Source organism: Chiloscyllium plagiosum, chromosome 29 (assembly GCF_004010195.1).
Source record: "Chiloscyllium plagiosum isolate BGI_BamShark_2017 chromosome 29, ASM401019v2, whole genome shotgun sequence".
Classification (NCBI taxonomy): domain Eukaryota; kingdom Metazoa; phylum Chordata; class Chondrichthyes; order Orectolobiformes; family Hemiscylliidae; genus Chiloscyllium; species Chiloscyllium plagiosum.
This window is the reverse complement of record NC_057738.1, coordinates 46024386-46050954: the sequence shown is the minus strand read 5'-3', so window position 1 is coordinate 46050954 and position 26569 is coordinate 46024386. Positions and strand designations below refer to the sequence as shown.

The following is a 26569-nucleotide window of genomic DNA, read 5'->3' as shown; positions in this document are numbered from 1 at the left end:
GATTTGGGAGTGTTCCTGCACTTAGGTTACTGCTAGCAAATTAATCGGTCAACCTGAAATTAAACACTTCTATTGAAATGGGATTTTCAAATTGCACAAACCCACAGGGCCAAGAAACTATAGCAAATGATGGCTAATTCATCGACATCCTTTAGCTCCTTATCTTTAAAATTATGTCATATCCAAATAACGTGTCCAGTGTGATGTACAGTGGGACTGCTCGGGTCTTTTTGGTTTATTGTTCTGCCAGGACCTTTCTGTGAAGCCATCAGATAGAGTCAGTCAACCATCTCAATGTAACTGATTTTTAATTGTTCATTAAAATGAGAAAAATGGAATTGATCAGCAAGTGTGCAACTTACTCACATCTCTCATTAATTGAACAGGGTATCAGAGAGAATGATTATAACAACTGGCATGTTAATTTATGTTTCAATCATCATATATTGTACTGTCAATTTAACTGTAGAAACTCTCCTGAGGTGTGCCCTGTCCAGCTGATCAGTTCTGACATCTGTGTGTGTGGTGGAGAAGGAAGCATTGTAAGGGATTTGGAAACACCTACTAATATTGGTCATGGCAGCTTTCTCATATTTGAGGCAGAAATCCATTTTTCTAAGCCAGTCTCCGAATGCCGCACAGAGGAGCACCAGGAGGCATCTCTGCATCCTTCAAGTGGTACCACGCAGGAAGTGCTATATTTCCAGCTGTGCCATCTTTCAGACAACATGTTAAATCATTATCACTCTCAGATGGATGCAAGAGACCCCATGAAGAGCAGGAGCATTCTCCAAGATGTCTTGGTCAATGTTCATTCCTCAATCAACATGACAACAATACCTTATTCCTTCATGAGCCATTGTTGTCTGTGGTGCTTGTTCTGTACAAGGCCACTCTTACGCTTCCTGTTATGCCACTGTGTATGTGGCAGGCACTCATGTGACTCAGCCAATGTTGTCTATGTCACACGCTGCAGGCAAGGATGACCTGAGGCATGGTCCATTGGTAAGACCAAGCAGAAGCTACAGCAACGGATGAATGGACATCACAGAACAATCACCAGACAGGAGGGTTCCCTCCCAGTCGGAGAACACTTCAGCGGGCCGGGACATTCAACTTCGGACCTTCGGGTGATCATCCTCCAAGGTGGACTTTGGGACAGGCAACAACACAAAGTAACCGAGCAGAGGCTGATAGCCAAGTTCATGTCACACTACAGGTGACCCCACTGCACTCACACAGGAACACAGACATTCCTACACACACACACACACACACACAACACACACACACACTTATACAAGCTCATATACTCACACATACACACCCACTCGCATACACGCACCCTCTTACAGACTTATACCTCTTTAAACTCACTCTCTCTCTCTCTCACACACACACAGAATTACAGTTGAGAATGTAACTTTAAAAAAATTCTGCAATTTACATACAAAAGAACTGAAACCAACATGTTCATTCCAAAAGATGAGAGACTTAATAAAACATCCAGGTCTTTTTCAATAAATAATTTCAGTTACATCATACTGTAAACCTTTGCTATAAATTCTGTGTCTTACAATCTTATTCTCCACAACCACCTGATGAAGGAGCAGCGCTCTGAAAGCTAGTGCTTCCAATTAAACCTGTTGGACTATAACCTGGTGTTGCGTGATTTCTAACTTTGTCCACCCGACTCCAACACCAACTGCTCCAAGTTATGCTTCTTACTTTGCAACAAAGACTACACTTCAAAACTAGCTGTGAGGTATTTTTAATCATCTGAGATGTGAAAGATGTTAATAAACACAACTCTTTCTGAAGTATGGAAGCCTACAGTGGGGCAGCTGCAAATGAAGGGTCATTCACTTTTGCACAGCTCTGGATTCCGGCTTTAAAAGCTGCCTTAGTGCTTCAGATCAAGATAGATTTATGTTCAGCATGATCATTTTTAACATTCTAACACACTGTAGAAAAATAGACAGATCCATTGGGCATTGGAAACCCACCTGTGTTAGGATCCACGGAAAAGTATGGCTGTCCCTGCAGGATACTGTACACCACCCTGGCACTGTTTCCATATGTCGGATCATCAGCGTCTGTGGCTGTTATCTGAAGCACAGAAGTCCCTGTACAAAGACAGAGAGAGAAAAAGACTCACTGAAAACCTTTTTTGAAAATAAAACATTGGTACTGTATATTTGGATGGACTTATACACTAAACAGATAAAAGTTTGAATTCAAGACAGGCAGTCAGCAGCACCTGAAGGAGCATGTGACCAAAAGACCTGAGAGACACAGTCAGAAACAGAATTAGACTGGGATTGATTAATAAGTAACTTTACATTCTTTTTTCTCATCTCCAATCTGAAAGTAGGTTTCAGATATTGAGGGGGATTGAGTTTAAGAGTCGTGAGATCTTGTTGCAGCTCTATAAAACTTTGGTTAGACCACACTTGGAATACTGCGTCCAGTTCTGGTCGCCCTATTATAAGAAAGATGTGGATGCTTTGGAAAGGGTTCAGAGGAGGTTTACCAGGATGCTGCCTGGACTGGAGGGCTTATCTTATGAAGAGAGGTTGACTGAGCTCGGACTTTTTTCATTGGAGAAAAGGAGGAGGAGAGGGGACCTAATTGAGGTATACAAGATAATGAGAGGCATAGATAGAGTCGATAGCCAGAGACTATTTCCCAGGGCAGAAATGGCTAACACGAGGGGTCATAGTTTAAGCTGGTTGGAGGAAAGTATAGAGGGGATGTCAAAGGCGGGTTCTTTACACAGAGAGTTGTGAGAGCATGGAATGCATTGCCAGCAGCAGTTGTGGAAGCGAGGTCATTGGGGACATTTAAGAGACTGCTGGACATGCACATGGTCACAGAAAATTGAGAGTGCATACATGAGGATCAATGGTTGGCACAACATCATGGGCTGAAGGGCCTGTTCTGTGCTGTACTGTTCTATGTTCTATGTTCTATGTTCTATGTTCTATGTATGGCAGGGCAGCTCAGCTGCGTGGAATGTTCATCTTGTGTCATGTGGGGAGTCATGGACAAATCACGTGGCCCAGATGATCACATGAATCTGGGCTTTGAAAGTGGAGTGGAATCACTGTGCAGCATCTGCAAAGCTGCAAACCAGACACATAGCTGCTTTACCCCATTCACCTGGTTCACAAAGTGGTCACACCATAGAATAAGACCAGGCATGTGGAGAGGGAGTAAGTAATTACTGGACAGTCTAGAAAGATCCCACAATCAGTTAAGAAGACCCCTGAATGCATCTCATTTGCTAATCAGTTTTCCATTTTGGCCACTGGTAAGGAAAGGTTCATCAGAGCAAAGTCAAGCCTATGGTATCACAATCAACATCAGGTGGGGGTACTGAGATTTAGGAATTAGAAAGTTAATTATATTCAGTGAACAGACAGGTATTTTTGGGCCAAAGATCTGACTCTAAAATGTCCAGATGCTAGGATCAAGGATGTTAGAAAGTGGCTACATGACATTCCTTTTAGATGAATGAGAAGAATCAGTGGTCAACATCTATGTTAGCACCAATGATATTTGTAGGAAGAGGAATGAATTTCTAAAAGTATAACTCAGGGAGATAGGCAAAAGCCACAAAAGCAGGGTTTCAGAATTGCTTCCATCAAGACATATTGATGGGTATCAAAACAGGAAGATTGAGTGAATGAGTGCATAATTAAAAAGATGGAGCAGGACAAGTCTTTAGATTTCTGCAGCACTGAGACCCAGTTCTAGAACAAGTGAGACATATACAAGAAGGATGGGTTATAGTTTAAATAAAAGCGTGTGCTGATGAAACTCAGAAGATCTGGAAGTATCTGTGGGAAAAGAAATAGACTTAACATTTCAAGTTTAATGTGACTCTCTTCCTCAGAAGAGCTTCTTCAGCACTGTCTATTTTTATTTCATAATTCCAGCATCTACAGTATTTTATTCTTATTTAAGTAATAGCTTCAGGACTGGGCTAATATCCTTGCAGAGAGATTTTCTCATAGTGTGGGTGGAAGGTTTTAACTTGTTTGTAAGACGGTGGAAGCTAACGGTGAAATTCAGATGGAATATAACTCAGCTGGTTACGGGAAGTATTAATGCTATTAATGGAAGCAGAAAGTAGCAGAACCAAATCCTTGAATGAACCAGCATCATATTACAGAATAGCTTTAAAACTACAGAATTAAAAGTACTTCATCTAAATAGAGGCAGCATTTATAGCAAAATAAGTGCAGAAATGGTGCTCAAAGAAGCAAAAGAACACAAATTAATTAGCATATTGCAGATGTGGTTACAAGGTGACTAAGGCTGGGAACTGAATATGAAAGGATATTTGTCATTCAGGTGGAATAGACAGAAAAAGAGCAAGCTGGAGTAATGCTAATATTAAGGACATGATCAGTGCATCAATAAAAGAGAATCTCTGATCAGAAAACAAAAACACACAGGAGCTAGTTTGGGTAGAGCTAAGAACAGCATGAAGCAGCAAATATTGATGAGTCATTCAGTTGGGGTAAAGTAAAGCATAGAATAAGTCTAGGGTGTATGTAGCAAGGAGTATGCAGTAATCACGGATTATTTCAACTGACATACAGATTGGGTAAATCTAATGAATACCAATGCTATGCAAGAAGAATTCTTGCGACAATTTTCTGGGGTAATATGTCCATAGAATCCCCCCAATGCAAAAGAGGCTATTTGGCCCAATAGGTCTGCACAAAGCCTCCAAGCAGCATCCCTTCCATACCCAGCCCAACCAGCACTAACCCACCTGACCCGTACATCTTTGGACTATGGAAGGAAACTGAAACACCCAGTGAAAACCCACACAGACACTGGGAGAAGATGCAAACTCCACACAGTCATCCAAGGCTGGAACTGAACTCAGGTCCCTGGCAATGTGCGGCTGCTCTCCTCACCCTTGTGCCATTATGCCATCCATGCTGAGGGACAAACTAGGGTGCAAACTATTTCAAATCTATTCCCTGAAGGTTCTTTTTACAACAAGATTATAACTGAACTTCTTTTAAGAATACAATGTAAAAGAGTTCAGTTATAATCCTGTTGTAAGAAGAACCTTCAGGGAGTAGTGACCACAGTATGGTACAATTTTCCATGAGCTTTTCTATTTGAAACCGTGACTTAAGACTAACCAGGGCAATTCTGAAGGTATGAGGAGGAAGTTGGCTGTGATGGATTGGAAAGAATATTAAACTATTAGATAGTAGATAGGTAATGGCTTGTATTTAAATACTAATTATCAATTTTCCAATAACATGCATCCCTTAATAGTAAAACTACCTAACAAGAACTGAGAGAAAGTGAAAGATAGTATTAGATCAAAGGAGGAGGCTTATAAAGTTTTCAAAAGAAAGTAATGAGCCTGAGGATTGGATATGTTATAGACTTTAGCAAACATGGACCGAAAATGTGTGAATCGAAAGACAATAGACTATGAGGAATTGGGTTTAAGCTATTTTTATTCTGAACACAACATTTTTTTTTGTTAAGAATGACTGATACATGTAGGTTCCTGAAAAGCAGAAGTACAGCATTCAGCTCTTCAAGCCAGCTCTGCTATTTAATATGACCATGGCTGATTATCCAACTCAGTCCCCTCTTCCCGATTTCTCCCCATACCAGATTTGCTGCACTAACTCAGTGAAAGATGTGATGAAATTCCATGCTATCCGGGCAGGTGGAAGCAAAACTTGGAGTCAGTCTGTTCTTGCGGAGAACTAACCAATTTCTCCAGCGACACAAATCTCTGTGGATTTGAGTGAGTGAATCACAGACTATACGTTAAAGGAGGAAAGTACTTTACCTCATCTATGTCATCTCCTTAAACCCAACAACCATTGAGCCAACAGAAAGCTGACGATTTCTGAAAGGTTTTGATAAGAATTCATCATTAATCAACACTAATTATCAAAACAATCGCAGACAATGGGTTGATCTGAAGAGAATTCAGCATCAACTTGGAATTTCTTGTGTCTGTATGTTTGCCTTCCATTAATTTCATGAAAGTAAAGCAATAGTAACAGGTTGGCAACAGGTATCGAAGGACCCTCTACCCTCACATTCTTCTTCAGTGGCTCATTGACAATTTCTGGTTTGTAACATCTCTGTGATGTGAATGGTGTGTGAGTCCTCCAAATTATTGCAGGAAAGATTTTCCCAGAGTGGGGGACTCAATTTCTAGGAGCTCAAGGTAAAAGGGGAAAAGTTTAAGGAAGACATGCATGGAAGGTTCTTTACACAGAGGGTGGTCGGTACCTGGAACACGTTGCCAGCGGAGGTAGTGGAGGTGGGCATGATAGCAGTGTTTAAGATGTATCAAGACAGATACATGAATGGGCAGGGAGCTGACAGATACAGATCCTTGGAAAACAGGCAATAGTTTTAGATAGAGGATCTGGATCAGCATAGGCTTGAAGGGCTGAAGGGACTGTTCCTGTGCTGTAATTTTCTTTGTTCTTTGTTTGTGACACCGAGAGGAAGCTGTAGCTGTAATTGTAACACCTCTTAGTCATTTGGTACTGGTTTGCTGCAATGGAAAGGTTTCAGGCTCAGTTACCCAATGTACATTCGATTCCAATTACAAGGGAATGGAACGTCAAAATTTGAATCAAGGATTGTTCTAGTGTGGTGGTTTAGTGGCTGGTATGGTGGATCAGTGGTTAGCACTGCTACTTTACAGCGCCAGGGACCTAGGTTCGATTCCAGCCTCAGGTGGCTGTGTGGTGTTTGCACGTTCTCCCTGTGGCTGTGTGGGTTTTCTCTCACATTCTAAAGATGTGCAGGTTAGGTGGATTGGACATGCAAAGTTGTGCAGGCAAGGTGAGTTTGCAATGGCAAATGCAGGGTTACAGATGTAGGGAGTGGGTCTGGATGGGATGCCCTTTAGACGGTCAGTGTGGACTGAATGGCCTACTCCACACAATAGGGATTCTATGATTCATTGGAAATGTTCCTTAAAATCGACTTCCGTACTATTTTGTTCTTGGAAGTCTAAACATAAATCCAATTTTTTGGTTTCTCAGTAGTTAGTACTGCTGCCTCACAGCACCAGTGACTTGGGTTTAATTCCCTCCTCAGGAGACTGTCTGTGTGGAGTTTGCACATTCTCCTCATGTCTGCGTGGGTTTCCTCTGAGTGGTCCGGTTTCCTCCCACAGTTTAAAGATGTGCAAGTCAGGTGAATTGATCATGCTAAACTGCCCATAATGTTAGGTGCATTAGTCAGGGGTAAATACTGGGTCGGGAATGGGTTTGTGTGGGTTACTCTTTGGAGGATTGGTGTAGACCTATGGGTCTAAAGAGCCTGTTTCCATACTGTTGGGAATCTAAGTCTAATCTATCCACCCTACCTTTACCTTTCATGAGTTTTTAGACCTCAATCAAGTCCCCTCCTCAACCTCCATCTTTCTCATGGAAGCAATCCTAATCTACTCAACCTCTGTTCATAGCTAGTGCCGTCCATACCAGGCAACATCCTGGTGAACCTCCTCTGTATCCTCTCAAAAACATCCACCTTCTTCTGGCAAGGTGGTGACACATTTAATATGGTACTGACTGATCTTTGACCATCTCAACTGCACATTCCTGTATACCCCACTTATCCCTGATTCTCTGAGAATCCAAAAAGCGATTGCGTTCACCAAAGCTGAGACACTCAGCAGTGTGCAACCACTGAGGGAGGTTCTGTCATATAGTTATGCTTCATATCATATCATACATCTTCAATGCCAGGTTTAAAGAAAAACTTCAAAAATTTTGTTGTGAAGTAATACATGCTTTACCCACGCCCCAAAAAGATCAAAGATCTACTGGCCAGAAGTTTCACGGCAAAGACATTTCTCTGGTTGTTGGAATGGCATTCTGGTTCACAATGTGCTATTGTGTTGTGTGAATTGAATGACTCAACTCTGGTGAACACAACAGCTTTTTGGATTCTCAGAGAATCAAGGATAAGGAGAGTGTACAGTAATATGCAGTTGAGGAAGTCAAAGATCAGACATAACCATATTCAATAACTGAGCAGTTTGAGGGACTATATAGCTACTTCTGTTGCTCACAATTTTATGTTAGGTTGTACAATATAACCACAATAAAAATTACTCAGTTAAACAAGATATTATCAGTCCCGACATAAGACAGGAATGGTAAGGTATTAAAATATTTTAATCCAAACCTATAGCTGACAGTACCGAAGAGTTCCTACTTCTGCAGCAATATTCACAATCATATTTATGGGCTTATCTTCAACAAAATTAACTCTAAATAGCAGTAAGGATATTCAGCACACAACTGACATTCAGCTTAATTCCTGGAAAGTCAATGAGAGGTAAAGCCATTACAATAATACTTCAGCTAACCCGGTTAAGGAAGGTTAACAAATCACCAGTGAGTGGGGCCATGGTTGTAAAATGTCCTAATTGTGTTTACATATATACATGGGGTGGGATTTGGATTAATCTCGTAAGGAGTAAGCTTTGTGCTTCTCTTTAATTATATATTACTTGTGGATTTGTATTGCAACTCAAATAATATTGTTAAGATGGTACATTGTGGATTGTTTTAGGTTTTAATCTGTCAGTGTCCAACTGTCATTAACTGTTAGCCTCTACTCCCCTCCAGCCTACACTGCCACTGGATCACAGCTGATCAAATATTCCTCACATTCACATTCCTGCTGTTCTGCCATAACCCATCATTCCCTGACTGATCAAGAATCTCTCTCTCTCAGCCTTAAATATACACAAGGACTCTGCCCACACAGCTCTCTGTGGTAAAACACACAATCCTCTCAGAGAAGAAATTTCTCATCTCTGTCTTAAATTGGCTCCCCTTTATGCTGAGACTAGACTCTCCCATGAGGGGAAAAATCTTCACAGCATTTACCCCATCAAACCCCTTAAAAATCCTCTCTTTCAATGAGATTACGGCTCATTCTTCTAAACTCTTGTGAGTAGAGTCCCAACCAGTTTAACCTTTGCTCATAAGTCAATCCCTCCAACCCAGGGATCATCCCAGTGAACCTTTTCTGAACCACCTTCAATGAAATGATATATTTTCTAAAATAAGGGACCAAAATCTCACCCATTGAAATAAGAGCCTTCATTGGTCAGGGCATTGAGTATAGAAGTTTGGAAGTTACGGTGCAGTTGGAGGCCACATTTGGAGTATTCTGCTCAGTTTTAGTCACCTTGCTATAGGCTATTAAACCGGAAAGAGTGCAGAAGAAATTAACAAGGATGTTGTCAGGACTCAACAGTCTAAGTGATAGGGAAAGGGTGGACAAGCTAGGACATTTTTCTTCACAGGAGACTGAGGGGGGATCTTATCGAAGTATATAAGACCATGAGAGGCATGGATAGGGTGATTGCTCTCAGTCTTTTTACCAGGGTTGGGGAATCAAGGACTGGAGGGCATCAGTTTAAGGTGAGAGGGGACAGAATGAAAATGAACCTTTTCACAGAGGGTGGAATGAGCTGAGAGCGGAAGTGGTTGAGGTGTGTGCTTTAACAACATTTAAAAGCCATTTGGACAAAGACATAGAAAGGAAATATTTAGATGGATTTGGGCCAAGAGCAGAGAAATAGAGTGAGAGAGGATGGACATTTTGGTTAGCATGGTCCAGTCCAGGCCGTAGGGCCTGTTTCCATGCTATAGGACACTGTGACTCTATTTCATTATGATATGAAGATGCAGGTGTACTGTACCTTTAACAGAGTTAAAAGCTAGCAGAACTACGTGACACAGCACCAAGTGTTCTCAGTAAGATACAACATAACATGCCCTCCAGCACCTTGGGTAGCTGATTGCCTGGAGACAAAAACAAATTTGCATTTGGCCAATCAGTTCAAATTATATCCCCCCAAAAAACAAACTCCAATCAAGGTTGAATTTTATATGTAGACATTATTAAAAGCCAATGACACAATGCTATGCTTTAGGGTATAAGACCGGGGAAAACTGAACAGCTGGGGGAGAGCTGCCAAAAGACCAACAGCTGTGGGCTGATAGCTAGAACACTCTGAGAGGTACTTGTCTAGAGAAGGAGTTTGTACAGAGAGAAAAAACATCAGCACCAACCTGGAGAGCACATCTACAGAAGATTCAACAACTGTCTGGTTTTGAGATTTGAACTTTTCAGTAAATCTTAAGCGGGAGTGTTATCGGATTAGTATAATAGAAGGGAAAGTAAAAGATTGGTTAGAGGAAGTAAATAGTTGTCAGTTAATTATTTTCTGCTATACTTTAAGAAATAAAGTTGTTAATTTTTACTTTAAATAGTTCTTGGCCTCTCGAAGTTTCACAGATTACTGCACGGGATAAATCTTTTTTGTGTTGCTGGTTTAGGGTAAGCAGGAGAGTTTACCCCGTGTCATAACAGACTGGGGGCTTTTCTGGGATTTAAATGGTTTGGGTCTTGGATTCGTGATTTGAACTGGTTTAGATAGATTTGACTAGATTTGGGGGTATGAAAAATCCCAGCAGATTGAAACACTTGCAGGTTAGTGTCCTAGATCTTTAAACAAAATGTAGGTGAGGCAACTTGTTTACTTTTGGTGACTGTTGCTGATTAAATTAAAAGTGAAAGAAATAGCTCTTAAAATTACTAAAGAGGTTCTGGGATTTGAAGATGATTCTCAAGTTTGCCAAGAAATTTTGGAAGGAAAGAAATAGGCCATAATTTTAGAATTAGCCAGTAAATTAGAATTGGGTTTAACCAAGGACAAAAGTAAAGCTGCAATTGCTAGGGAGTTACTCGAACACTTAGGTGTGTCAGAGAAACAGACACGTGCAGTAGAGTTAGAAAAACTTAAATTATAATTGAGGAAAATGGAGTTAGAAGATAAAGAAAGGGAGAGAGACAGAGAGAGAGGAAACAGAGAAGGAGAGTGAAAGACAAAGAGAAGGAAGAGAGGGGGTAAAAAGAGAGAAGTTTCTTGGCAGAGCAAACAGAGAGAGAAGAAAGGGGGAAGAGAGAGGGAGAGAGAGAGAGATAGAATAAAAAGAAAGATAGAAATGGCTCTTTGCTGAGCAAAAAGAGAGAGAATTTGAATTGGAGAAGTTGTAACTTAGTCAGTCAAGTCGACAGGATGGAGATTAAAAGAGAAGGTAGTGATATATACAAATATGGCAAAACTCTGCCACATTTTGATGAGAAAGATGTTGAAGCCTTCTTTATTTCATTTGAAAAATTGGCGAGGCAGATGGAGTGGTCAGAGGATTTATGGGTAATGCTAGTCCAGAATAAACTGGTAGGCAGAGCTAGTGAGGTATTTGCAGCACTGTCAGATGAGGGATCATGAGATTATGAAGAGGTTAAACAGGCTATTTTAAGAGCTTATGAATTGGTACCAAATGCATATAGACAGTGGGTCAGAAATGCAAAGAAGGAACCAGGTCAGACTTATGTTGAGTTCGAAAGAATTAAACATTGTCATTTTGATAGATGTGTGCGTGATTTAAAAATAGATAAGACCTTTGAGGTTCTATGAGAGATTGTTCTGCTGGAGAAGTTTAAAAACTCACTTCCAGAGGTGGTAAGAATTCACATGGAGGAAAAGAAAGTTCAGGAAGTGAGAAGGGCAGCAGAATTAGCAGATGAATACACATCGATGAATAAGACAAGCTTCCAGCCAGAATTTTGTTCTGTCAGGGATAGAAGTTGGGAGAAAGGAAGATCCTTCACTATGAAACCAAGAGTAAAGAGCACTGATAAGAATTTACCACAGGATAAAAATGAAGCCCAAGAGGGTGGAAAGGAGGTGAAAGGCCTCAGGTGTTTCTACTGTTGTAAAGTGGGACATGTAAAGAAAGGTATTGTGGGAAAAGATGTGGGAAAAGAAGCTAAGCCAGTGGCATGAGTGAAGGTAGTAAAGGAGATCCCCAAGAAGGGGTGAGGAGCTGCAGGAGAGTGCACAGCCTTGGCAGGGGCTGGGTATGGAGTTAGTACCTGAATTCGCCTCTGTGGGTAACATTTACTCAGAAAGAACAGCGAGAAGGTCAAGAAGTTATAGTTTTGAGAGATACAGGATCTAACTAGTCACTGATAGTCTGGGATGAGCGAATATGCACTATTTCTGATCTGTTAGCCAAGAGTGTGGTCATTTGTGGAATAGATGGACAGAACTTTAGCATTCCTCTATGTGAGATTAGGTTAGAGTGTCAACTCAAGACTGGGGAAGTTACAGTGGGAGTGATTGACAGAGTGTCAGTTCCAGGAATCCAGTTTGCTCTTGGGAATGATTTGGCAGGATCCAAGGTGGGAGTGACACCCCTTGTTGTGGAGAAGCCCAAGAAAGACCAAGAAACTGAGGAGTTAAAACAGAAATACCCTGGTATTTTCCCAGACTGTGTGGTAACCAGATCCCACTATCATAAGTCACAGCAAGAAGCAAAAAGTAAAGAGAAAGATGAGGGAGTTGAGGTTCAGTTAGCGGATACCCTGTTTGACGTAATGGTCAGGAAACACCTGAACAGGCAGCGTGTCAGACAGAAGTGTTTAGTCCTGAAAGGTGAAGAGATTTGCAACAGTAAGACAAAACGATCATTATCATTAGTAGCCACACACGCAGATGACAAGCATAGAACATAGAACATAGAAGAATACAGCGCAGTACAGGCCCTTTGGCCCTCGATATTGCGCCGATCCAAGCCCACCTAACCTATACTAACCCACTATCCTCCATATACCTATCCAATGCCCGCTTAAATGCCCATAAAGAGGGAGAGTCCACCACTGCTACTGGCAGGGCATTCCATGAACGATATGAATGGTAATGACATTACACAACTAGACATATACAATGAATATTTATTTAAATGCCATACCCTGCCAAATGTAACAATATCTCCAGACTGATTAAACACCACATCTCTAAATCTCAGATCCCAACCATTGTATCACTCTGGGCTCATACCTGACTTTCAAGAGCACACTCTTAAGGGAATTCCTGAAGAAGGGCTCATGCCCGAAACGTCGATTCTCCTGTTCCTTGGATTCTGCCTCTCCTGCTGCGCTTCTCCAGCAACACATTTTCAGCTGGGGTAAAGGTATCCCATTCATATTGTTTGCCATTAGAGATGCCCCAAACAAGTCTACTCAGTTTGCTCCCTTTGAGTTAATATTCGGGCATGAAGAGAAAGGCCCTTTGAATGTAATAAAAGAAAAATTGACAGGACCAAAGTCGGAGATCTCACACTTAGATTATGTATCGGAGGTGAGAGAGAAATTAAATTGAGGTAGGTGAGTTAGCTAAACAGCACCTAAAGAGGGCACAGTATAAAATGAAGCAGACAGCAGATAAAAACTCTGAGATGCAGACATTTTCCTGAGGGGATAACGTGTTAGTACAGTTACCAGTGATAGGAGATCCCTTCAAACATACAGGTTAGTGGTCCCTATAAATTGAGAAAATGTTGAGTCAGGTGACCTATCTGGTAAAGATGCCAGATGGGAATAAAAAGGTATCAGGTCTTTCATATGACCATGTTGAAACCATATTATACTCGAGAGAAAGAACTGGAGAAACAGGTGTTAGTGACTGCCCCGCAGAGTGAGGAATCAAATCCAGATGGTGTGGATTTTGAAGTGCCTCAAAATATGTTAAAAAATAAAGAAGTTCTTGAGAAATGGGATAGATTAGTAAACTATCTGTTTCATGAGCATAGAACACAGTTGAAAGAGTTGTTACTACAGTACAAGGACATATGTCAGAATCAGATGGGGAGAACTAATGCTATTGTACATGAAGCAGACATAGAGAATACTGTTCTAATAAAACAACACCCCTATCGGCTTAATCCTTTCAAAGCCAGACAGGTCCAGGTGGAGGTGGAGGCCATGCTCAATTAAGGCATCATCGAATCAGGCCAGAGCAAGTCAAGTTTGCCAATCGTCTTAGCTCTCAAACAGGATGGGACTCAACAATTCTGCGTGGATTATCGGAAGGTCAATGCCACTACAAAATCAGACTCATATCCAATTCCGAGATTGGAGCACTGTATCAAGAAAGTCGGACAAGCCAGTTATATCACCAAGTTGGACTTAATGAGGTTACTAGCAGAAACCTTTATCAGAGAATGCGAAATAAATTTCTGTGTTTGTAACCCAAATGGGCTATATCAGCTTAAAGTGATGCCCTTTGGAATGAAGAACGCACCCGCCACATTCCAAAGGCTCATGAACAGAGTTGTGGCTGGGTTAACAACCTGTGATGTCTACTTGGACAATGTTGTGATCTTTAGTAAGACCTGGAAAGATCACATGGTACAGTTGACAGAATTCTTTGAATGACCACGAGAAGCAAAACTGAAGATAAACTTAAATAAAATGGAATTTAAGAAAGCAAAGGTGACATTCTTGAGGCATAACCTCATGGAAGGTTGACCCCATGGAATGCAAAGATAAAGGTCATCGAGGAATTTCCACGACCAACCTCGAAGAATCGAAGCACCTCTTTCTTCGGACTCTGCAGAGTCAATCGGACGTTTGTTCCAAACTTCAGCAGTGTAGTGGCACCTTTAACCAATTTGCTAAAGACGAACACAGTTTTGGTGGACAGAACCGTGCCAGGAGGCATTCAACTATTTGGAAGCCACGTGAACCACCAAACCCATTGTGGCTACACTAAACTCTTCAAAACCTTGTAAAGTCGCCATCAATACTAGTGACATAGGAGTTGGAGCTGTACTCCTATAGGAAGATGGGGATGGGATTGAACTGCCAGTTGGTTACTTTTTGAAGAAGCTCAACATCCATCAGAGGAAATACTCCACAATCAAAAAAGATCTATTGAGTTTGATACTGGCCTTAAAACATTTTAACGTTTATGTCACCAACAATGTGTTGGAGATGGTTGTGTACATGGATCACAATCCCCTTACATTCTTAGAACACTTTAAAGACAAGAATATGAGACTATTTTGTTGGAGTCTTGTGTTACAGACTTTCAATTTAAAAATCGTACATGAGCTGGTCCTAAGAATGTAATCACAGATGTGTTAACATGTATTTAAGTGATAAAGTTCAGATGAGATTTGTATTCATATATGCACAGTTATATGGGAAGAAGTGAAGGTGAACTTCGGTTAAAGTTATCAGTATGTTAGGGCAATGTGTTTAAAGATTAGAAAACAAAATGAAGCCATCTTTTCATAATGATGGTTCATTTTTTCTTAAGGGAGAGGTGTTATGAAGATGTGGGTGTACTGTACCTTTAAGAGAGTTAAAAGCTAGCAGAACTACTAGACAGCACCAAGTGTTCTGAATAAGATACAATGTAATATGTGGTCCAGCAGACAGGGTAGCTGGTTGCCTGGGGACAAAAAACAAATTTGCATTTGGCCAATCAGTTTAAATTATACACCAGAAAAAAACTTCAATCAAGTTTGAATTTTGTATGTTGACATCATTAAAAGCCAATGACACAATCCGCTGCTTTAGGATATAAGACTGGGGAAAATTGAACAGTTGGGGAGAGCTGTGGGCTAGTAGCTGTGAGAGGTACCTGTCTAGAGAAGGAGTTTGTACAGAGAGAAAAAACATCAGCACCAACCTGGAGAGCACATCTGCAGAAGATTCGACAGCTGGTGGATTTTGAAATTTGAATTTTTCAGTAAATCTTAATCAGAGGTTTTATCAGACAAGCATAATAGAAGGGAAAGTATAAGATAGGTTAAAGGAAAGAGTTGTAAATACTTGTTAGTTAATTATTCTCTGTTATACTTTAAGAAATAAAGTTGTTAATTTTTACTTTAAATATTTCTTGGCCTCTTGAATTTTCACAGATTACTATATGGGATAAATCCTTTCTATGCTGCTGGTTTAAATTAAGCAGGAGGGTTTACCCTGTGTCATAACCATTAGCCTTCTTGATTTCCTGCTGCCCCGTGTGCTAGTATTCTGTGCTTTATGCAAAAGTATCCCAAATGTCTCAGTGATGCAGCTTTCTGCATTGTTCACCATTTAAACAATAGCGTTCTTTTGTTCTCCCTTCCCAAGAGACCTTGGAGTGCAGGTACACAGCTCCTTGAAAGTGGAGTTGCAGGTAGATAGGATAGTGAAGAAGGTGTTTGGTATGCTTTCCTTTATTGGTCAGAGGATTAAATATAGGAGTTGGGAGGTCTTGTTACGGCTGTGAAGGACATTAGTTGAACCACTATTGGAATATTGTGCCTAAGTCTGGTTTCCCTCCTATAGGAAGGATGTTCTGAAAGGTTCAGAAAAGATTTACAAGAATGTTGCCAGTATCGTAGGGTTTGAGCTACAGGGAGAGGCTGAATCGGTTGGGGCTTTTATCCCTAGAGTGTTGGAGGCTGAGGGGTGAGCTGATAGAAATTTCTCAAATCATGAGGAGCACAGGCTGAAGGAGCCAAGGCCTTTTCTCCAGGGTTGGGGAGTCCAAAACTAGAGGGCATAGGTTTAAGGTAAGAGGGGAAAGATTCAAAATGGACCTGAGAGGCAGCTTTGTCAGACAGAGGGTGGTGCACAAATGGAACAAGCTGCCAGTGGAAGTGGTAGAGATGTGTACAATTACAACATTCAAAAGGCATTTGGACAGGTACATGGATAGGAAAGGTTTAAAAGAACGTCAGGGTTTAGAGGCATAGTGGGACTAGATTAGATTCGGAAGCTTTGTTGGATGAGTTGGATTGAAGGGTCTGTTTCCATGCTGTATGAGTCTGCGCACAATAGTCAATTCTTTATCTATGTTAATACACTTTATCCAATACTACAGGCTCTTATCTTATGATTTAACTTATTTGTGAGGTACCTTGTCGAATCCCTTTTGGAAGTCTAAATACCACATATCTATTGTTTCTCTTCTGGTTGAGACTTACTTGAAAATTTCAAATAAATTAGACAGGCATAATTTCCCTTTCATGAAGCCATGCTGGATCTACTTGATTACAGTAAAAAGGATGACACTGTGGTGCCATTTGGTTTGTCAGGTTTAAATTCTTCATAATGGTCAGATATGCATTGCAAGCCCACCCATCAAAACAACATCAAAACAACACATCCAACTCATTGATGGACAATTGCCGTGAGTTTGATGGAAGGCCTTGAATAGATGTGGTGATTGGCTCTTGAGAGAAATCAACAATACAAGAAATAGGAGCAAAAAAGACCATTTGGCCCATCAAGCCAACTCCACCATTCTATACAATCATGGCTGATCTTCAGCATCAACTCCACTTTGCCATGTGCTCCCTGAATCCTTTGATTCCCCAAGAGACAAAACGTTCGTCTATTCATGCTCTACAAATAAATTCAATGATGGAAACTCGATAATTCTTTGTAGGACAGAATTCCATCGATTCATAAACCTATGAATGGAGAGATTTCTTCTCATCTCAGTCCAATGATTGGTCCCTTATCCTTTCATGTGCACGTACTTTAAATTCTGTGACCAATCTCCCAATCAACTCTCTGCAGAGTTTTGGTTGCCTCACTGAGATCTTCTCCTATTGTTCTAAATGTACAGAGATTACAGCACCAACTTGCTCAGCCTCTTGTCATTGGAAACACATCACGGAGAGTTATTTAAGGAATCTACCTGACACTACTTCCAATGCATATCTATTCTTTTGAAAATATGGAAACGTGCACATCGTACTCTAGATCTAGCTCACCAATATTGTGCACAATTTTAGCAAGGCTATTTTATTTCAATGTTCCAATCGCCCTGCTCCAAAACTTCTTCATCCATCCCTTCATATCTGCCAGCAGAGGAAGGTGTGGCCTTGTCAGCATTCTCAGGCCTTCCAGTGTTCTGCTGCAGTCAGGTGGCACTGCTAATCACAGCACAGTGACACAAGATGTCTGTGCGTGTCAATAAAGACAGGAGAAGCCTGTCATCATTACCATAATGAACACATCGCTGAGCTTTGCAACAGTATCAACTGTCACGCTGAATTCAGACACATCTTTCAGCATGTCTGCACCAACAGAGACAAAACCCCAGGGTTTTAGGGTCTAGGAATGAAATAAAATAACATTCTTTCCAGCCTCATTATTGAGGGATAAATGAGGAAGTGCTTAATGCCAGTGGATAGCGAACATCAGCACTGGCGCCTGCTGGCATTGTCATACATTTGAAACTAGCCTACATGGTTCCAAGTCTTTCTGACTGATGTACATTGTGTAAATAGTGAATACACCTTTCTGTTCAGCTCGGAGAGATTCACCTCTCTCTCTACAATCTCAGCTTGATCTCACCGTTTATAATTTAGGTAATTAACAATTGCCAGTGAAACAAAACAAAGAAAGGAATTAATTTGAGCCAATGTCACTTTGTAATCACAACAAATCATTAATAAAATTCCAAATAGCATTATACCTAATCAGCAAACACCTCTGCAGATTGGTGACACAGCCATGTTGGGCTCTCTCTCTCTCTCTCTCTCACACACTGTGCACAGGATATCATTTCTTTACAACACCAGTGCATTCTGTTCAGGGGTTTTCAGGTGGAATTAAGCAGAAAAATACCTGCTTGTGCTGCAAGGACAAATCTGGAATTATTCAGTTGGCACTCAGTCTGTGCAACATATGGATCATTGGAATTAAAGAGTGACATTTTCAAAAGGCTGATGGATAGATGAAACAACACATCAGCAAACAACATGACCAATCAGGAGATTTACTTTGCTGAAGGATTACAATAATGAAGTGATGAGCTTTTAATCTTCTTCCACTGCCTACACAAAATCTCATTGAAACTTCTATTTTGGTCGGATATTAGCTCCCAGGGTTTTGTGGTGCAGTGGTAGTGTCCCTACCTCTCAGCCAGACGTCAGGTTCAATTCCCACCAGTCCGAAAGGTATGCCAGAGCATGTCCAAACAGGTGAGTCAGAAAATAATTAAACAAAAAACTTAATCCTGCAATGTGAAAAGAAACTGTTTTTTCCAATATAATCCCTCTTCATACATCCTCAGCTCAAACAGGCTCAAGGAGCTCATGGCATCTTTCTTGTGAAAATAATTTTAATTTCAGAGAAAATTCAAATAGCCAGTAGGATCAGCAGGGACGGACCCTTGAGAGGAGAGAGAAATATACAATATTAATATGAGACAGTGGGGTTTGGAGTGAAAGAGTTTTATGGGGTTTTATTTTTCTAACAGACTCATAATCACATTATCATTGACACCCTACAGTGTGGAAACAGGCCATTTGGCCCAACAAGTCCACATCAACCCTCCAAAGAATATCCCACCCAGGGCTATCCCCTTCCCCCTATTACCTTTATACTTCCTCTGACTAATGCACCTAATCTACACATACCTGAAAACTGTGGAGAATGTAGCATAGCCAATTCACCTGACCTGCACATCTTTGGACAGTGGGAGGAAACTGGAGCACCCGGAAAAAACCCACTCAGACATGGGGAGGATATCCAAACTCCACACAGACAGTCGACCAAGGCTGGAATTGAACCCGGGTCTCTGGCGCTGTGAGACAGCACTAATCACTGAGCCACCGTGCCACCCTTAATGTTTAAGCTGCAACGGTATTTTTAAGAATCACAGGCTCAGTTGTTTACCACCTTGTATTAGCATTAATACAGACATCATCCACTGACATCTATTGTCTGTGATCACATGGATGATCCCTGGAATGGTAGGCCTAACATACGACGAACAGTTGAGGATCCTGGGATTGTAGTCATGAGAGTTTAGAAGGTTGAGGGGACAAACATAAAAACTTACAAGATAATACATGGCTTAGAAAGGGTGGATGCTGGGAAGTTGTTTCCGTCAGGCGGGGAGACTAGGACCCATGGGCACAGTCTTAGAATTAGACGGGGTCAATTTAGAATGGAAATGAGGAGACATTTCTTCAACCAGAGAGTGGTGGGCCTGTGGAATACATTGCCACGGAGCGTTAAATGTCTTCAAGGCAGAGATTGATAAGAGGCAGAACTGACAAATGACAGAAACTGGATTCGTTAGGATGATATTCAGTGGAGTTTAGAAGGTGAAAGTGAAATCTCATGGAAACCTATAATTTTGATAGTATTTGGCAAGAACTTTCAAAAGGGATGGCTGGAAAATGGGAAACTTCAAAAATGAGATAACGAGCGTCCAGAGACAGTATATTGGGGTGAAAGGCTGGTAGGTGTTGGAAATGCTGGATGACGAGAGAAGTTGAAGGTTTAGTTAAGAAAAAGGGTGCATATGTCAGGTATAGACAGCAGAGATCAAGTTAGTTCTTAGAAGAGTATAAAGGCAGTAGGAGTATACTTAAGAGGGAAATCAGGAGAGCAAAAAGGGGACATGAGATAGCTTTAGCAAATAGGGTTAAGGAAAACTCAAAGGGATTTTATAAATACATTAAAGACAAAAGGGTAACCAGGGAGAGAATAGGGCTCCTCAAAGATCAGGAAGGCAGTCTATGTGGGGAGCAACAGGAGATGGGGAGATACTAAACGTTTATTTTGCATCAGTGTTTACTGTGGAGAAAGACATGGAAGATATAGAATGTGTGGAAATAGATGGTGACATCTTGAAAAATGTCCATATTACAGAGGAGGTGGAGCTGCATATCTTGAAATGCATAAAAGTGGATAAATCCCCAGGACCTGACTAGGTGTATCCTAGAACTCCATGGGAAGCTAGGGAAGTGATTGCTGGGCCTCTTGCTGAGATATTTGTATCATCAGTAGCCACAGGTGAGGAGCCAAAGACTGGAGTTTGGCTAACTTGGTGCCACTAATTCAGAAAGGTGGTAAGGAAAAGCCAAGGTACCATAGACCGGTGAGCCTGACATCGGTGTTCGGCAAGTTGTTGGAGGGAATCCTGAGGGACAGGATGTACATGTATTTGGAAAAGCAAGGACTGATTAGGGACAGTCAGCATGGCTTTGTACATGGGAAATCATGTCTCACAAATGTGATTGAGGGTCTTGAAGAAGTAATGAAGAGGACTCATGAGGGCAGGGCGGCAGATGTGATCTATATGGACTTCAGTAAGGTGTTCGACTAGGTTCCCCATGGGAGATTGGTTAACAAGGATAGATCTCATGAAATACAGAGAGAACTAGCCATTTGGATACAGAACTTGCTCGAAGGTAGGAGATAGAGGGTGGTGGTGGAGGGTTGCTTATCAGACTGGGGTGTTGTGACCAGTGCAGTGCCACAAGAATTGGTGCTGTATCCACTACCTTTCGTCATTTAAATAAATAATCTGAATATGAACATAGCGGGTATAGTTAGTAAGTTTGTAAATGACACAAAAATTGGAGCTGTAGTGGACAGTGAAGAAGGTTTCCTCAGAGTACAATGGGATCTTGATCAGATTAGATTCCTTACTGTGTGAAAACAGGCCCTTCAGCCCAACAGGTCCACAACGACCCTCCAAACGCTTTTGCCCGAAACGTCGATTTCGAAGCTCCTTGGATGCTGCCTGAACTGCTGTGCTCTTCCAGCACCACTAATCCAGAATCTGGTTTCCAGCATCTGCAGTCATTGTTTTTACCTCGTTGATAGTAACCCACCCAGACCCATTTCCCTCTGATTAATGCACCCAACACTATGGGAAATTTAGCAATTCACCTGACCTGCACATCTTTGGACTGTGGAAGGAAACCGGAGCATCTGGAGGAAACCCACGCAGACACGGGGAGAATGTGCAAACTCCACACAGTCACCTGAGGTTAGACTTGCACCCTGGTGCTGTGAGGCAGCAATGCAAACCACTGAGCCGCCATGCCATCCCCAATGGGCCACTGGGCTGAGAAGTGGCAGATGGAGTTTAATTCAGATAAATGTGAGGTGCTGCATTTTGGGAAAGCAAATCTTTGCAAGACTTATACACTTAATGGTAAGGTCCTAGGGAGTGTTGCTGAACAAAGAGACCTTGGAGCGCAGGTTCAAAGCTCCTTGAAAGTGGAGTCGCAGGTAGATAGGATAGTGAAGAAGGTGTTTGGTATGCTTTCCTTTATTGGTCAGAGTATTGAGTAAAGGAGTTGGGAGGTCATGTAGCTGCTGTACAGGACATTGGTTAGGCCACTGTTGGAATATTGCGTGCAATTCTCGTCTCTTCCTAGCGGAAAGATGTTGTGAAACTTGAAAGGGTTCAGAAAAGATTTACAAGGATGTTGCCATAGTTGGAGGATCTGAGCTACAGGGAGAGGCTGAACAGGCTGGGGCTGTTTTTCCTCGAGCGTTGGAGGCTGAGGGGTGACCTTATAGAGATTTACAAAATTATGAGGGGCATGGATAGGATAAATAGACAAAGTCTTTTCCCTGGGGTCGGGGAGTCCAGAACTTAGAGGACAAAGGTTTAGGGTGAGAGGGGAAAGATATAAAAGAGACCTAAGGGGCAATTTTTTCACACAGAGGGTGGTATGTGTATGGAATGAGCTGCCAGAGGAAGTGGTGGAGGCTGGTACAATTGCATCATTTAAGAAGCATTTGGATGGGTATATGAATAGGAAGGGTTTGGAGGGATATGGGCCGGGTGCTGGCAGGTGGGATTAGATTGGGTTGTGATATCTGGTTGGCATGGATGGGTTGGACTGAAGGGTCTGTTTCCATGATGTGCATCTCTATGAATCTATGACTCTATGACAGTATGTGCTCAAGGCTCATGATTTTGTGCTGAATTCTTCAGCTCTGACACAAACCTTTACTTGAAAGCACATTATCCATCAGTTATATTACAGGAGGTGCAATGCTGAAGCTGAAAGTGGAAACATCACTCTGAGGGTGTTGTTCATCCTCACAGTGTGTGCTGAGCTAGGGCTGAATCAGAAAGACACTCACTAATGCTCAGAAATTCCGTACACAAAACCACCTACTGCTGCATTGATATTTGTCAGAATGTCATTTGTTTCACAAAAGCTAATCAAGTTCATCCCTCCAACAAAATAGACTCTACTTTCCAGTCAGCATCGGCAAAGTGATGTAATTGAAAGGAAATGAATCGCCTTCAGATCTTCAAAGAAGGCCCACCCCTCAGTGAAGGGTGTTGGAGGGGGGGGGGTTGGTGGGGGTGGTGGGTTAATCCAGAATCCAGATGGTGGGGCTGAAAGGCTGGACAGTGGGATGGCCCAACTTGTTCCGAGGCAGCCGGATATTTAAGTAACCAGCGGTGAACCCTCAGACGATCCCTGACCCTGATCTGACCCTGGGGCTGAAATGCTGACAGCTCCTTGTTGCAGAGGGGTCACTGGGAGGATGGGTAGGGACTTGCTGCCAATTTGCCCACCCAGTGCCTAGGATCAGTGAAGGTCCCCCAGGCCTCACGTGAGTTGGGGATGAGATCAGGATCAGGGAAGATGGGAATCCCATGTTTTTGAGGGGGAGAGGTTGTAACAAGGGAAAGTCTGTGGAGGTGAGCTGACAGGAGTGTATCACGATGAAGGACCACATCCCTAATACCTGGTCTGTCAATCGAGCACTGAGTGTCAGAAAACAGGATTTCCCCATTGGAGCCCACAGGCCAGGCTTTGGGAATTGACTTGTCCATTTGATCAGGTGACTGCACTACCTGACATTGGTTGAATACCAAGTGAGGTAGATTGAGACCCCTCAATGGGCACTAACTGGTTCATTAAAGGCCTCAGTGAGTGGTGCAGCAGTAAGGATGACTTTGAGCATAAAACCCAAACATAATGGGGGTGAAAGTTTTTCTCCACTGGTACCCTGTCACTTGATTAGCTGCCCCTCCACCTCCAAAGCCCTGAGCAGGGGCCACTAAATTCCACCCATGTTGATTGGCAAATGGTACACTTGCAGATTTTTAGTTTTATTTCAGATTTCTGAAGCATTTTTAATCAACTGTTTTATTGAATAATCTTCCATTTAAACTAATTCTTGGTACACAAATGCCAATGTAATGTACAAATCAAGGACTTGCTGATGAGACACCAACCAGAAAGGGTGATCAGGTAACCAGAATAAGAGGTGGAGAAACAGGTTCTTGATCAGCTGGGCAATGGGCTAAGGAGTGACAGAAGGAGTTTAATTTGGCTAAATGCGAGATATTGCATTTTGGTCTGGACTTACACAGTTAATAGTAGGGTCCTGGGGAGTATTGTTGAACAGAGAACCCAAGGGTTTCAGGTACATAGTTCTTTGAAAGTTGTGTCACAGGTAGAAGAGTGGTTAAGAAAGTATTTAGCACACTCACCATCATTGCACAGACCACTGAGTCTAGGAGTTGGAATCTCATGTTGAGGCTGTATGGGACATTGATGAGGCCACTTTTGGAGTACTGTGTACAGTTCTAGAAATCCTGCTATCAAAAGGATATCATTAATTTGGAGAGGATGCAAGAAAGATTCACAAGGAATGTAGAGTTTGAGTTATAAGGAGAGACTGGATAGGCTGGGACATTTTTCACTGGAGCATAGGAGGTTTAGGGGTGACCTATTAGGGAATCATGAGGAATACAAATAAGGTGTAGAGCAAAGGTCATTTCCCTATAGCAGGAGTGTTCAAAACTAGTGAGCGTAGGTTTAAGGTGAGTGGACAAAGATTTAATAGGGACTTGAGGGGCAACATTTTCAAAAGAGGGTGGAATGAACGACTAGAGGAAGTGATAGATGCAGGTACCTTCACAACATTTGGAAAGGTTTAGAGGATATGGGTCAAACACTGGCAGGTGGGACTGGATTAGTTTGGGAAACCTGATCAGCATGGATGAGTTGGACTGAATGGTCTGTTGCTGTGCTGTTTGACTCTATGACTCTAAATCAGAGTGAAATAAAAGGATGCAGCTTGAGGCAAGAAATGCTCTCTAATCAAACTTATTGATAACAACACTAATTCAACTTCTAAACCATCAATATCCTGCAGCCTGTGTGCAATAGACATTGAATAAAGTTTTACAAAAATACAAAAAGCTCTACACTGTGAGTGTAAGGAAATCACTTCTCTCAGTATTTATTTTATTTCGGTGTTGTCTTTCTTAAACATCCCCCTGACTGGGTGTCTCTCACAGAACAACCAATGTTCCTAAAACTAGTTCTAACATTCAAAAATGAGCACCACCTCATTGGCTATTAGTTATTTGGACTATCCCTTGATTATAAAAGATACTACATAAATGTGAATTTTTTCTTCATCCCATCGAGCTGCTGTCAGCGTGTGGGACTGTCATCAATGTTCTGAACTCCAGTTGTCTGTGGGTCTGAAAGAGTTAATGCTGAGGAATGCATTGGACACGACCTGAGATAATGATGTCACATGTACTCAGGCAGGGGAACAGGTTTGGATCTCCAGCAAAGGACCTGATATCAAGGTCTTCCTCACAATCTCACGCACAATGTCGACCATGCCAATGTAACTTTAGCCTAATTGGTAACACACAGGACACTACGTCTTGTACAAACCAAGAACCTCCTCTGGTCAGACTACGTGGGAGATTTCCTCGAAAATACTAGATCAACTGGTCCTCTAGATCCCTACCAGGAAAGAGAATGGTGATAGATGAATCCTACAACAAGGTGAATTATGGTGAGGATCCATTGTATAACATTTGGCACTTCACATATTATAAACTTGAACTTATACTTTTTTAGAAACATGAGACACCAGCCTTCATGGCTAAATTATCACAGCTCAACTATTTACACAATTACCAACACTGGAGAAAGTTAAATGTTCATGCTATATTGCAGGACAGTAATCACAAGTTATGACTTCTATGTCTTTATGTTATGTAAACAGTGACCATTTTTAATGTGCAAGGAGTGAATTCCTTTAGTTCTCCCTCCTACTCACTTGAACAGGGGACTATTGGATAATCCCCATGAAGATTCACTCCCACCGCATATTGTAAACAGAAAATATGTTGAAGAGGAGTTCAGTTGTAAAAAGAAACTTGATAATTGCTCGATGGAAACAAGTTCCCCTATTTTGTGAACTCATAATTCTGACAGAGATAGAGGGTGAGAGAGAGGAGATAAGAGACTGAAAGATGCTTCAAGATTGACACGAAGCCAAAGAAGGAGACATTAATTCTGATGAACAAAACCATTAACAGAGATAGATTTTAAGGTAAGTTTGCAAGGAAGAGAGAGGAGGAAAATTTATCCCAGAGTTTACAATGTTGGTAGATGAAGACATGGCCACCAGAGTGTTAAGGTGACGTACGTTCCTGTGAAGTGTCTTGAGATATTTCTCTATAATCTTGGTGCTATATAAAGGGAAAGTGTTGTTAGTGTCATTTCTCAAAGATAATTAATTGTCTGTTGTGCCCATTTCATCAACTTAAAATATCAAACATCAGAAATATGCTGCAATTTTGCTAATTGCCTGTCAGTGACAGTTGTTCATGTCTCCATCTGAACGTCAAGTCATGACAAGTTGTTCAATTGTGGAATAAAAGGTAAAAACCATGACTGCAGATGCTGGAAACCAGATTCTGGAAGAGCACAGCAGTTCAGGCAGCATCCAAAGAGCAGCGAAATCGACGTTTCGGGCAAAAGCCCTTCATCAGGAATAAAGGCAGTGAGTCTGGAGCGTGGAGAGATAAGCTAGAGGAGGGTGGGGGTGGGGAGAGAGTGGCATAGAGTACAATAGGTCA

At 41.7% G+C, this 26569-nt stretch overlaps 1 protein-coding gene across 4 annotated transcripts in view; it reads right to left on the bottom strand.

Moving 5' to 3' along the window:
- LOC122564564 (cadherin-18-like) overlaps window positions 1-26569 on the bottom strand; it is a 705142-nt gene that overhangs the window by 147917 nt on the left and 530656 nt on the right. For 3 of the 4 annotated variants that reach the window (XM_043719646.1, XM_043719647.1, XM_043719648.1), the window contains one exon: window positions 2007-2126. In XM_043719646.1, coding sequence (XP_043575581.1) covers window positions 2007-2126 — 120 coding nt within the window. Of the gene's footprint in view, window positions 1-2006; window positions 2127-15586; window positions 16018-26569 lie in introns of those variants that run through there. The other variant, XM_043719650.1, reaches the window with a different exon arrangement.